Source organism: Coturnix japonica, chromosome 3 (assembly GCF_001577835.2).
Source record: "Coturnix japonica isolate 7356 chromosome 3, Coturnix japonica 2.1, whole genome shotgun sequence".
In the NCBI taxonomy this organism is placed as follows: domain Eukaryota; kingdom Metazoa; phylum Chordata; class Aves; order Galliformes; family Phasianidae; genus Coturnix; species Coturnix japonica.
This window is the reverse complement of record NC_029518.1, coordinates 34,314,686-34,329,199: the sequence shown is the minus strand read 5'-3', so window position 1 is coordinate 34,329,199 and position 14,514 is coordinate 34,314,686. Positions and strand designations below refer to the sequence as shown.

At 37.2% G+C, this 14,514-nt stretch overlaps 1 protein-coding gene across 6 annotated transcripts in view; it reads right to left on the bottom strand.

Moving 5' to 3' along the window:
- Positions 1-370: 370 nt before the first annotated feature.
- Positions 371-14,514, bottom strand: part of ARID4B (AT-rich interaction domain 4B) — a 79,530-nt gene continuing 65,386 nt past the window's right edge. For all 6 annotated transcript variants that reach the window (XM_032443315.1, XM_032443316.1, XM_032443317.1 and 3 more), the window contains 7 exons: positions 10,481-10,565; positions 9,460-9,652; positions 6,617-7,825; positions 5,235-5,348; positions 4,451-4,666; positions 3,166-3,312; positions 371-2,175 (listed from right to left, as the gene is read on the bottom strand). In XM_032443315.1, coding sequence (XP_032299206.1) covers positions 2,045-2,175; positions 3,166-3,312; positions 4,451-4,666; positions 5,235-5,348; positions 6,617-7,825; positions 9,460-9,652; positions 10,481-10,565 — 2,095 coding nt within the window. In that variant the 3' untranslated portion in view covers positions 371-2,044. The remainder of the gene's footprint in view (positions 2,176-3,165; positions 3,313-4,450; positions 4,667-5,234; positions 5,349-6,616; positions 7,826-9,459; positions 9,653-10,480; positions 10,566-14,514) is intronic.

Sequence of the window (14,514 nt, the reverse complement as noted above, 5' to 3'; positions counted from 1 at the left end):
CAGGCACGGCATGAGCGGATATAGCAAGTTCCACTTCTACCAAATGCAAACTTAGCCAGTGGTTCTTAGAAGACAGCAAGTCACTTCAGGAGCTCTTTCACATTTTTCAAACTAACCAGATTAACATGAATCCAAACCCGTCTTTATTTCAACCAGCACAGCCTTAATGATGCCAATGAGCAACTCTTCTGCTGGGAAAGATAGATCTCAGCCAACCGCTCAGAGAAAAACAGAGCCAATGTACCATGTCTAACTAATTTTCCCGTGCTTGTTACACCACATCAAATATCCTTTGCCGAACCCATTCTGCAGGTTGGTGTCATTTAAATGAGCACACTACTGTTGCTTAATTAAACTGTTAGAAACAAAATCAGGGATTCACAAACTATGGCATTTTATTTCAGAGGCCTTTGCTTACATTTGTACAATATATTACATAGTTCTCCATTTTCTGCGGAACCTAATATATATTTTATAGCTTTTTTTTTTTCTATAAGCTTTTCCTTCAACGTTTGTCAACAAATTTTTACAGTCCTGTACAATTGTGAATACTTTGAACCCATTTCAATAAAATCAATAAAGTCAGCCTTAAGCACACACTACGAAGACCGAAAATGCTTTTCTTAGAAAAGTCAAATGTAAAGGATTCTGACACTCTAGCATCTACAAACAAAATGCTTGGAATTCTTACATGTCGTATTGCCAGAAAACAAAGAAAAACATGCCAGCCCCTATTTCCCCAGCCAAAAGAAGTACACGGAACTACAATTAAAACAGTAAAACAATCTGTACAATAAAGTACTGTGTATTAACAGTGCCAGGTATTAAATAGCTCGAATGAACACTTCCGCAATATACAAATGTCTTACAAAGGTATATAATTAACAGGAGAGCGCTTGGGATTCCATACAACGTAAAATCGATACAAGTGAAAACAGTTTGAAGTTGGTTTTGGAATTTGTACAAGGCATTTAAAAAATTAAATGTCTACCACTCAGCTAGCTATGTATTTAAAAACAACTACCCTTTGTGGCAGTGTTCATACCAGCAACCACAAATTATAGCCTCACACCTTACTCGGTCTCAAAGTCCTCTCTCCTCGAAGCTCGTAATAAAATAAGCATTACAAATGAAATATTTGTTGCTCTAAGGGAAAAGAAACATTTACAAGAAAACACAAAAATATAACTGTTATAATCCATTATGAATAAATATACACTTTAAACTGGCTAAATACAATATTTATACATTAAGATTTAATACAGTTTGTTAGCCATTTTCTTCCTTTTTCATAATGTATTCTATCAAAATTAAAAAAAAATACTGTTTTATAGAAAAATGGCAAAGTACAGTAGTTTCTTTCCAATTAATGGGTTATTAAAACCCAGAGTAACCTATTTAAGCCTAATTCAAACCTGTAAACATTAGTCAGTTTTGTTTGTCTGTTTTGAAAGGAATCCTCGTATTTGGTTATCAGGACCGATGTCGAACATCCCACTAACTGCAGGTTTTGAATTGAATACATGTGCTTGACGTATACAATTAAAGCCACTATAAGGTGACTTAGCAGTTAAAAAACAATTAGCTTGTACAAATGAAAATAGGTTCAATATTTGTCATAAATAAATGGAAAAATATCAAATGTTCCAGCTTTAACAAAATACCAAGGAATACATGTACAGTAAGCCTTACCACATTTATTTAGATCAACCCAACAACTATATGTTTATTGTACTGTCTCTACAGGCAGTGAACAGCCTCCATTTGCCACAGTGGAAGGCCTTCCAGTCACTGGACTTACAATTCCCAGACAAGTTGGAAACAATTATTGCTTGAGGAAAAGCAGTTTGTTGTACTTTTTCTTCATAAAAGTGCACTTAAGTGCAAAGTTAGCTTGTCAAGAAACAACTTTAAATACAAAATAGTGCTTGTCTGAATTTTGTGCCACTGTGCAGTATAAAAAAAAAAATAAAAAAAAAAAACAAAACAAAAAGAGTGGCCCTCAGCAGCCATTAAGTGCAAAGTGCTTTGGCAAGTCCTGCTGTCACCTGCACTCGACTGACATTCCATTTTGTGATGAACTTGACATAGATGGTTCTGCTAAGGTTAACATAACTGCAGCTGTAATGGAACTGGAGGAAGGTGATGAGGAGGAAGATGACGTAGTAGCAGCACCTGTATAGGAACAAGAAAAACAGGTTTAAAAATTCACAAATTAGGCAATAAAAAGGGCTTACATATACTGACTCCAATATCTAATGTCTAGTAATTAAAAGAAAAAAATCCTCCGCTCCCCAGCTATCATGGTAAATACTCTGCAAGGCAAGCTATGCTGTGTACAAGATAACATAGCACTGCACCCCCACAGCCCTGGCTCCACGATGATCCACATCAAGGACTCAGCCAGAGGATGTCAAAGTCATTCCTGCCCCACAGGCACAGTCATCAATTCTCTTTCCTGTGGGAATTTACACAGGCAGGGCCTTGTCCCAGCACTGAACCTGCACGTAGAGCCTGCCTGGGCAATCAAGAAGCAACTGTTGTGTCCATGAGATGGTTTCAGCCTCAAAAATATTGGTACACATTGCAGAGTATTGCTAAATACACAGATAAAAATGAGATGTAGAAAAAAATCCTTTTAATGTTATTAGAAACAGACACGCTTTACTTCTGTAAGAAACGTTCTAGCAAGAGAAACAAGCTATTTTGTATATTAATCTCCTTTAAACCCATGATGAATCTTCTGTGCTAAGGGGAAAGCTTGAACCCGCCACACAAAGAATACTCTAGTAAGCTAGCACTTGTCTTCAGCTTATACTGTAAGTTATTCATTACCTTAAGATGCTTCATTCACAGCTTAGAGAAGTTCATCATACTCTTCCCCCCCTATATAAAAAGCAGCTCAACACAAACAAATAGATTGCCTGTCTCCCCACCTCCCTTCCACAGGGTTGATTACATATCACTGCAAGCCTGAGCTGTAGCTTCAAAAGTTGAAAGAGAAACTTTATAAAATGTTAAGAAACAAGCAAAGACAAACAACCCTACAACCAAACCAAATTAATGGCACATGTCTTCCTATTAACTATCCAACTCCTGTCAATACCTTAATAACTTGATACATGATTTAGCCCTTTAAAGGAAAAATTGAGTTTCCACACTTACTTTCTCTGTCCTTCTTTTTTAACCGCTTTCTTCTCCGGTCAATGGAAGCTACCTCAGACTTTAAGGACAGGTAATGTTTCCTGATCTCCTGCAGTTTTTCTTGAAGAATGGTTATGCGCTCGGCACTGGTCAAATTTTCCAAGTCAGCTGCAAGATAAACAGTCTGTTAATTACTGGACTGCAGCATTTCTAAAAGCTTCCCAATTGCAATGGAGTAGGAAGTACTCAAGGGCTGGACTCAGGGCTGGAGAAGAAAATGTGGTCAGAATCTCTCAGTAACAGTTAGCACGGACCAGCAAAAACAATTCAGCACAAGTGTCTGCATGATGTGCTGCACCAGCTCTTGTTACGTTATGTAAGGAACGGCAGCCTTCAGGCAGTCTGTGACAGAGCACAGAACAGCAGAGCACAACGCTCTGAGAACTTCAGAAATTTGACATATATTAAGGTCATCTGTGAATACTGAATGAGATATTATGGATAGTTCTAAGAACTAATTTAAGTCACTCATGTCACACAGTTTCAATTTGACCTTTTAAAAAGTTTAAACAGCAACAAAAAAAAGGTAATTCATGAATTTCTAAACACATCCATGGCTGGTACTAAGGAGAACAATTTATTGCTGACTAAACGAACTCCTAGATGCTGAGAGAGGGGGCTAAAAACAAGTTTTTGCTTCAATTGAATTATTTTTCAACTGTTTCCATACTGTCATACTGAGGAAAGGGGGCTTAAATCACCTAGCATTTTGTCCATTGTCCCTCTCTTCCCACTGTAATACTGCAATAAGCATACACACACGCAATAAAGAAGTTGCACTTGTAGCAGTGAGACATTAATAAAGTTACTGTGATGTTTTTCAGATAAGCGTGTGATCCCTTCAACACTATGCTCTACGTCCCTCTAAGCTGACTGACACAAACGTGCTGAAAGCCCTTACTACTAGAAATAGTAAATGTACTCTGGCTCATTTAAGCAAAACAGAAGGGAAAAGAAGTTAGAAATGCCTGAACAATAGCTAAAGAATGTTTAGAGATGTGTTTAAGAGCCATTTGGATGTGGTGCTCAGGGATATGATTGAGAGTTGTTAGAGTTAGGGTACTATGGTTAGGCTCCTGTTGGACTTGATGATCTTCAAGGTCCTTTCCAACCTGGGTAATTCTATGATTCTAAAGAAAAAAAAGGATAAAACTTATACAACATAAGAAAATAGTCTATTAGTCTAATAGAAAATAGTCTAACTATTTCAAGACCACATTGGGTACGTTGTCAGGAAAATGCTTACACATTTGGAAACTCCACTTGTAAACTTTGGGCAAGCGATTATTCTGCTCTTTGAGATCAGAATCCTTCTCTCCATTTTTCCCACATTTTCCTGGAGACTGCGTTCTTGAAAGTGATTTGGTTTGGTGAGATTTCATGCCTGTAGAAACCAATTTTGCTGGCTGAGTCTTGGACACACTTTCACCAGCAGACAGTTCTTCACTATCACTGCTGTTGGCTGGAGAAACAAGACAATGTATTACAAAATAAAATGGCCTTCAGCCCAAAGCAAAGCTTATCACAAGTTCCTCCTGTGCTGATTTTCATATTAAGTTTATCTGACTTAAATCTTTTTTTACCCTAAAATGATACAATTTACTGGCAATAAAGCTCAGCACAAAAGCTTTTACATAACTAGTACCTAAAAATAAGACCACAGAATGGGAAGAAAGTACAAAATATAGTTTCATCCCAGTCTGTTTCTCTTCTATTACATCAGGTCATCACACAACAGATATTGCTATCTCTTTTCTTCCTCTGGTAACAAAAATCCCAGACCTACCAGGTGTGAAATCTCACTACTCTTAGTCTTCCTGAATTACAAGCTATTAAAACCTCCAAGACACAGGTCTAGAAATGACACAAGGCATTTAAAAACACTTTGGCATTCAGCAAAAGTAGTTCCTTCATTTAAGCAGTATTAAGAATTCCAAGGTGAGAGTGTTATTTATATAATTAACGGATTTATCTACAATCGTTAAAAGAAACAATGCACATTTTATTTCACACTGAACTGCTGTACTTACTGGTCTTACTCTTCTTTTTGTTGTTCACGGAAGATGTTTTGTGGCTTCTTTTCTGCTTCTTTGAGGAGCTGCCTCCTCCCTGAGCATCCTTAAGTCTCTTTTGGCCCGCACAGACTACAAATGGAAAAAAGTTAAAAATTAAATACTTGCACTTCTGTGTATTTTCCTCAAAATCTCAGGAAAACGCTTCAGAGCTTAAGCCTCAACAGTAATGTAACCAGCTGTTCCTGTATGCACTTAATACGGCTCACCTTTCTACTTGGATTGAAAAGAGGAGGTAAAGGAAGATGGAAAATGGCTTGTTGGTTAGTGTGCACATCAGATGGCTGCAAGTAACTCCGTTCAATGCATTAACAGAAGTTTTCTGGAACCACATGGAATTTATACACTCCGCGTATACGAATATATATTATATAGTATTATATATATATATATATATACACACACTATATATATATATAAACATAAATATATGCATACATATATATTAACACATATACATGCACACATTTTTTTTTTAATAAAATCTTATTCCAATACATTTGTTTGAAAAAAAATATATTTTTTTATACAACTGAGAAATGAAATCTGTGGAGATGAATGAATCATTTCTGTATTAAGGTTTATATTCAGACACCTTTTCCTTTTCATTAGTTACTTTCAGGCAGGTGAATGGTTCTTAGAAGTAGCTGTGAAACAGCCACTGCATGCCACAAAAAAGCTTTTGGATCCAGTCTAGCAAATAGTTAAAAGAACAGAATATTGACATTACACATACAAGCATAAACAGTGTTTAAGGCCTGTATTCTAGTGCTCTCAAGTTGTGAACTTCAGTCTGCAAAATCGTATCTGAAATATTGATAATCACGTCAAGACCTGTGATCAGAATACTTTGTTTTTCTTATTTGTTTGCCTTGTTACTTTTCGTTGTTTTCTATTAAAGAAGCTTGAGCTGGCTGCCTATGCATGCAATTACTGGCCTTATTCTTCTCCCCAATAAGCAGAAAAAAAATTGATCCTCTAACGCTGAGAAACAATACAATCTACTTGCAAGCAAGGTATTTTTAAATGCATTCAGCTTGCTAGTAAATTTTCCCTACACAAAGTACTACAGTTCATTCCAGGCTTTTATTGCCACCTCTGGTATAAACTTTATTCTTATATAGTTTATTCCTCATTAAAACTACTGCAAATTTTTTTCTGAAAGGCCAAGAAGCTTCTTGGCAGATTATCTTTTATTCAATAGGTGATTATGCCATTTCTAAAGATGTGTAACCATAACAATGAAAATACATCTACAATGCAGAAAAAAACAAACAAACAAAAAAAAAACCACCAGGATATGTTAGGTTGAAGACACCTCTGTTTCTGTTTTCCTTTACCTTTTTCAGTATGCTCTGGCTCTGGTTGATTACTACTACTGGAGCTGACGCTGGCATCAAAACCCGTTGGAGAAATATTTCCCTCAGACTGGAGGTCTTGCAGCTCCCCTGCTACACTGTCTACTTCTATTGTGCTATCGGTTTCACTTTTAATGCTTCTTATCTCTTCTTGATTTGGTGGCAAGGTCTCAGAGACAGCAACGCTAGACTGATGTCTGCTGTCTGTTACAGTTACAGATGAAGGCGATTCAGGAGTTGTAGGAGGAGTATTTAGCACTGAATTACTGCCGCTACTTGGAAATTCAACTTTCTTTTCACCCATTTCAGCTGTTTTTTCCTCAACAGGTTTAACGTCCACACTAGACGGCAAAGGTTTTTCAAGTTCAGAGCTAGGCAAAGAAATGTCTTCCTCTGGAAGAGTCTGAAGCTGCTCCTCTGCTGCAGCATCCTCTGGAGCAGCATGTGGAGGGGAGGCAGCAGCTTCAGTGTCAGAGTCCGAGAACAATTCCTTCAGCGTTTTCTTCGGCCACTGTCCCTGAATACTCGACCAGACATCTTTTCGATCCTTTGCTCTGGTGTTCTGAAGTCTTTCATCAGAGTTATTTAGAAGCTTTATCCTTTTCTCTGCCACTTCAGAAAATCCTGAGTAGAAAGTACTTGTCCGTAAAGACTTTCTTTTCTCCTCTAATCCATTGTACTTTTTAGTGGGAGTGATTTTCAGCTTAGATTTGTCTTCCTCTTCTTCATCCGAAGAGCTGTTGCTGCTGTTTTCTAAACTAAGGGAATCTTTGTTTTTGGACTTCTCGTCCTTTCTGTTAGGCGACACAGTCTTTAAAGATTCCTCAGCAACACAGTACCTTCGTTTACCACGTTTTACTTGTGGTTTTGCTGTTTTATCCCCAACCTCCTTTTTTACATCCTTTTTCTTTTTTGTGGCTTCATCTTCTCCATCAGAGTCAGTATCTTCAGATAACTCTTCCATCTCTTTTCGCAACCTTTCAGGAGACTTGGATCCTGACTTGGGCACCACTGTATCTGTCAAAGCTTTAGTTTCCTCTGGGAGGGATGAACTGTCCTGTTCTTCTTTTAGACACAACTCATTTTTATCTTGGCTCATGGCTTCGTGCTGAGATTCCTCTTTGCCATCAGCATCTATGTTCTGGGCACTTTGGTCATCTTCTTGCTCACTATCATCAGAACTTTCAGAAGCTAATTAAAAATAAAATTAAAATGAGAAAGTTGGCATTGATCTTGGTTAAAAATACTAAAAAATAAAAATAAAGAAAACCATATAGATATGATCACACGCTACAGGAATTTCTAGTAGTACATATTTAAATTGCATTTATAAATTGTACTAAATTACATTGTATATCTCCAGGAAGCATAGTGGGCTACGGCCTTCACTTAAACAACACTGTTGTTTAATATCAGCTTTTGCACGATAAAATGCTTTATTCATATCATAATTATCAGCTCTCATTACCTCTCGCATTTTTATTATTATTTTTTCTTTAAGAAGTCTTGTTGAAATACAAGAAGAGCATACAGGCAGACAGATGAGAGATACAGAACAAAATATCTTGGGAAATGTTATTTTCTCAACTTCTTTTAAGATATGCAGGATCTTAATCTCTACCTTAAGATCCAATTTGAAAACAAGTTTGACAACACACTTCCATTTTTGTTTGCATTTTCCAATTGAAAATTTATGGTAGACATTATGGCTCAAAGTTCTGAAGTCTGGCACACAAAAAATGAACTTAAAATACTTTTCTCTCTCACACCATAGTGGACCAAAACTACATTGCTAGTATGAATACATGAGATGTGAAAAACCACCATGTCAAATGAAATCGAAAGAACTCTGCTAATAAAATAACATTTTTTCTCTCAACCTGTTTAGTCTGCTGTGCCCTTCAAAGGAAAGCCAAATAAATAAATAAATAAATAAATAAATAAATAAATAAGCATCGTTCATCCCAGTTTAGGAAAAAAAGATAAGTAAATTTTGAACAAACAGCTCTAAAATTGTGGGAAAATACAGTAACAAAATACAGCATTTCATCCTTCAGGGAAAAAAAAAGTTGTTTAAACCTACAGCATGAATCTATGTGGACTGAAAAGCAAAAAGAATAGCGCACAATTAAAAAGCATCAAGTAATGTTTTCCTAAGGAAAAGCTGATTATAGAGTAATTGTAACAACATCACATTGAACACAACTAATTGCTTTTTTGTTTCTGTTTTCCTAAGGAAACAAAGCTTAAGATTATGGTAACTGTTATTCCACCTATAAGTAGGAAACCTAGTAGCCAATATTACCCAATCTGAGTGTCTGAATGTTACTATATCCACATAACTTTCACAGGTCCTTAACCAAGCTACATAGAACATATACTGTTTTATTTGTTTGTTTGTTTTTAATATAGGCGTGCAGGAAGCTGACAAGGAAGAGAAGCAACCAGTTACTGCAGCGCTGCTGTAAAGGCATGGGAAGCGGGAAGTAAAGTTAGGAACAGCAGATGTGCTGACAGGACACCTAGCTTCATTAATCCAATTTTTCAAGAGAAGAAAGATTTATGTAACTTTTAGAACCCTGTGAATCAAAACTTAAAGTTTAGAAATAACATAGAAAGGAAAACGCTTGGCTGCGTATCAAAGAAAAAATGCTTTACATCTGCAATACCCATTTTCTGCTTTAGTTCAAGGCTTACTTCTGAAGATGATGTCATAATAGAAGAGACAGCCAGACTGAGAAGCACGAAGTTTCATCATTTACTCCACACTCATTTACTACATTTAAAAGTAATTTTACAGAATTAAAAAATTTAATGTACAGTACCTTGAAGCCCATTAATGATAGAAGTAATTTCTATCGATTTAACAGGAGCTTGTTCACTATTTTTGGCTTCAGTGCTATCGAGTTTAGACCCAGTCTCTGGTGAAGTGCTGGTGTGAAAGGGTGGCTTTGATGAACGTCGTAATTTACAGTTTTTTGGAGAATACTTCTCTTCCTTTTCTTTGTCAATTTTATGCTGTGTGAAAGAAAAAATTACAAACTCTTACTTCAAGCATATATCTTACAACAGAATACAGTCAAGACATGACTAGAATTATCTTGAATGTTCAACCTGAAAAGAAAATCTTCCCTCTTTGTTTAAAAGATAAGAAATACCTTCCTGCGACGACCCATGCTGCAATATTTGCACCAAGCACAGGAACAGAGTCAGCGCTACCACAAACGGGAAAGCAAACACAGCCAGTGTTGCCTAGGCACCACTGGATGTCTGACCAGCAGGTACAAGTGCCACAGGGTGGGGCAGGATTCTGACTGTCACAATGGGGCACAGAGCTCTGGAATAAGACTCAGATACCAGAGGCATCACAAGGTTGGGGAAAAGGAGGAACATGTTGACATCCGTGGCAGAAGGAAAAGCTTCCTAGCCTTCCATTGGTCAACAAAGAACGCACCATAATCTAGGCCTAAATGTCAGTTTTAGGAGAGTGACTTTTGAAAGAAATGCTATGAGGCAAAATTCTAAAGAAAGTCACACACACAAGGACCACTCGTATGTTTGCTCTCCAATCAGCAGAGGGAGCTCCCAAATTCCAGTCTAAGAATCAGCTCCCAAGCACTGATGGATCTTCTTTGTTTCTTTAAGAGCATACATAAAATCTCACAAGAAATATAGGAAAGAGAAGCTTCCCTTCACGCCCTCTAAGTGAAAGAATAAAACTGATTACAAGTTTTAGCTTTTGCTGTCATACATTTGTAGGCCTATCAACAGAAAGGGGTAGGGGGAAGAGTTTAAGTACATTAAACCAAAGGTGGGGAAGAACTAGGGAGAAGGGAGAGAAACTACCTTTATTTTCTTTCGATGCTTAATTTTTGGTACATTTTTATCAGCTGGTCTCACTATCTTGTCTGCCTTTATCCATTCATCATACCTATAAACAAAAAATTGTACACATTTATGTTTTTAAGCAGATTATTACCTCATAACATAAATTAATGGAGGAAAAGAAAAGTATTAGCAATAAAATAAAAAAAGACTAGAATTTAAAGAAAAAAAGTCATTAGTATAAATAAAGAAGTCATTAATATAGCTTTCAGTATGTAGAGTTTAAGCTAAGGGTTGATTCTTAACGTGTTTGAGCATATAAGACAAAGTTTCCTTACACTGATGGGTAGGAGTCAAAGCTAACACTTCCCAGCCTACATGGAACAAGAGGTTCATTTGCATAGTGTAACTGACTACCAGAAAGGTGTTCTATATGAATCTACAGGAGATGTATTTTGTATATAAGCTGTATCTCCTTAGCTGTAAATCCTCACAACTATATAAGATGTAAAAAGCTAACAAAAACCCCCCTCCAGCTCTGCTGAAGCGCTCTGCTGAGTCACTAGCACTTGGGAATCACTAACTCCTGAGTCACCCTCTCTTACCAATAACACTTTTCAACACATATTCACTTCAGGTTTTCCATCCTATATCAGAATGATATTAGACAAAAAAACATACCATTGGCATCAAAAAGTAGATGCTGTTACTGCCTACAGCCACACGTGTTAAATACAAATCAGACCAAAGAAAGATGCTCTGAGCAGGAATATACTTTCCTCATAGAACTACGTTTCCTATTTTCACTGCATATTTCTGAAAAACTGCAAGAATCAATGCTAATTTGCATTTAAAAAAATAAATTAAAAAGCAAGCATCATTTGTTGTCCTACTTCAACTATAAATTCAATAACCATCTGATTAAGAAAGGTGTCAGCTAGAAAATTAGTATGTATTCTCTTCTGCCTCAGTGTAATGCCACAAAAATAAGGAGTCCTTTAAGTTAAACATGAAAATGGAGAGAAAAAAAACAACCAAAACCACTAGTACAAAATGGAGCAGAACATAATGCGCTCATCACCATGCTGACTTTCCAGCTGGCCTTATCTGACCACCTGCTGATACAGGCCCAATTCCCCTTCTTCACAACTACTGCCAATTATGCCTATAGTACTGACAAGTTAAAGACAATCACTGTTAAAAGGAAAGTGTATATGTTTCCAACTCACTTTCCTATATACTCCAATATCTAAGCAAGAGATTTCAAAAATAAATACAACCTTTTTTCCACCCTCATATTTCACATAATACAGTGAAACAGAAACCCTTCAAAATACAACACAGAAAGCAGCCATTATCTTTCTATAGATTAGCAGTAGTCTCTGACAAACTCCCAAAGAATTTGTTTTTCTTTTCCACTGTGTGACAACAGAAACATCAGTCACAAGATTAACAGCAGATTCCACAGCTATTTACCTATACTGCTTCAGATAGGGTACTGTTTGCAGGTAAAACATATGGATAGGTTCAGATTTCTCTCCAACACCTAAACAAAACTCTTCAGAGCTAGGCCTCAGGAGAGTCAATTCATAATCATAGTGGTTTCAAGTCAGAATTGTCATCTCAAATTCTGAAGAATATGTTACTTTCCTTACCGCAGGACCACCTTTAGATAAACATACAGCTGCACACATCCTAAAGCCCAAAACCTCTCAAGCACCAACTTCAAACAAGTAAGAACCAGCAGTCTGTTGCACATGAGGTAAGGAAAGGAACGTTCAGAGGTAATATATCTCAGTGTGAGCACCCTCACTGGGCTGCAGATGGAGCCCATTTCAAGATGGCTGAGACCTGCAAGGTCACCACTGCCCATCCTGCTGCCTTTGATGTGACCGGAATAAAGTACACCGAGGGGTTGGTAGCTGTGCACTGATACCTGCTTCAGATCACAGCTAGCAAGGACCTTCTCCTACTCCACAGTCACTTCCTGAAGATTGAGACGTTCTCAGATTCCCACGATACAAATGGACAGGGAAGGGAGGATGCAGCATTTCAGTGCATTAGGGATCCAGGCATCAAATCTAGTGACTGTTATTAAAAGTGGGAGGAAAAAAAAACAAACAAACAAACAAAAAAAAACATCTAGAGGGACTAAATGTACCGTATTATTTTAATGGAAAGCATAGGATGGAAAAAAAAAATCTGTTGGACTGTGAGAAACCCCACCTGAAGTAGCCTTTCCCAAAGTCAAAGATGTGCTTTCATGAAGAAATATTGCCAAGTAGACTGCCAAATGGCCTTTGCAATCCACATAAATATAAGATTTCATTAGGTCTAAATGCATGCAGGAAAACTGCACTAGGATTTGACAAATGCCCAGGGAAAGGCAATTATTCTGACTGTGCCCTTTCTGCCTGATATGTTGTCATAATAAAAAAAAAATGTTTTCTTATTGGAAATACATATTGCTAGTGAACACAACCTTCCACATACACAAAGACTGCTCCGCACATGAAGTTAGCCCTGAACTCCCGGTTAAATACACCGCTGAGACCAGGAGGAACACTGAAGTGATGGAGTAAATTTCTTATGACTCTGCATTTGCCTATCTGTAGGCAGCACTGGGTCTTAAAACATTACATACCAGAAACAGTAGCCACAGTTCACCTGAGAGAAGCACAGATTGAAAATGTGACAGACAGAGTTCCTTGCCAGAATATATCCTGCTTTGCTCCTGACCATAAATGTAACAGCAGCTCCAGCAGGAAGCTCCAGCATTACAGAACCCAGCAGCGTGCTCTGAGAAGTCAGATACCCACTCTTCATTTCTCTGTAGGGCACAGCCTATGTTCACTGCTCATATGTCAGATGTGAAGTTTGCCTAAGCTGTGACAGCCCTCAACAAGCTTGAACAGATCTTGCAGGAGGGATACATCCAAAGCCACAGCAAAATATGACTGACTGAATTACATTTTCCTTTACTGTATGAGGGAGAAGCACCATGGAAGCCGTGCAGTGCATCAGGTGTCAAGCTGCATGCAAATGTTACATGTAAAGACAAGAGTCTTTACAGAATGGCACATTATTTTAATAGTAAAACTGAAGCCTCATTTAATCTTGCCGTAGGCAGTCTGCTCACAGAGCAAAACAGAAAAACTATGAAAGAATTTACTCATCCCTCATTCCAAGAAGTACATGCTTCCAACGATCTAGGTTACTACATTGAAATGTCATCTTCTACAGCTCCCAAGAGCAAGCAGCTAGGGTGCATGGGGGAAGAAGGGAAGATGGGTGTTGTTCCTAAGTGAGTCTTAGGAAGAGATTTGTTTGAGAATCAAGATGGATGATCTATTAAATAAGTATATATTTTTAAAGTTTTCATATAAAATAAATAAATAAATAGCTTCTTTGCTACAAAAAAATGAAGGCAAAGATGAATCGGTAAGGAGTGAAAATTTCCCACCTTACTGGTTAAAATAAATGCCTGTCAGAAAGTTGGGTTTGAATTGGAAAGAAGGAAGGAAAGAAGAAATGCACAGTTATATGGTGAAGCCCTAACTGCTGCTTTGCATAGAGATATGTACTGATTCTGTGATAACTACACATATCAAACACTAGCTAAAATAAATCACAAAATATACACCAGGAAGACGAGTGATCACAAGGGACTGGTAAACCTTAGGAAAATCACTAAGAAGTTCCAGTATATTGTCTTTATCTGCTAACATGAAAAAAATCAAACATTTTCAGTGGCTGCGATCAAAGAAACAAAGAGATTATTTAGGCTGATATCCTAATCCTGGAGTACTAGGTTTTCATTTACTTAGTTTTTAATAATTCATACGCTGCGCTAAAGCACTTAAAATCTGGCAACACAAGTTCCTTTAATTTCGGTGGTTGATTGCTAAGTACCAAATCTGTATATTGTTAATACTTCAACAAACCAAGATGGTAACACTTTCAAATATATATTTCTAGAGGAAACTAAAAATAAAAAGTCAAAAATAATAAATGATAGCCCTTGGAATACTTAAGAATCCCTTGCGATAGTGTGC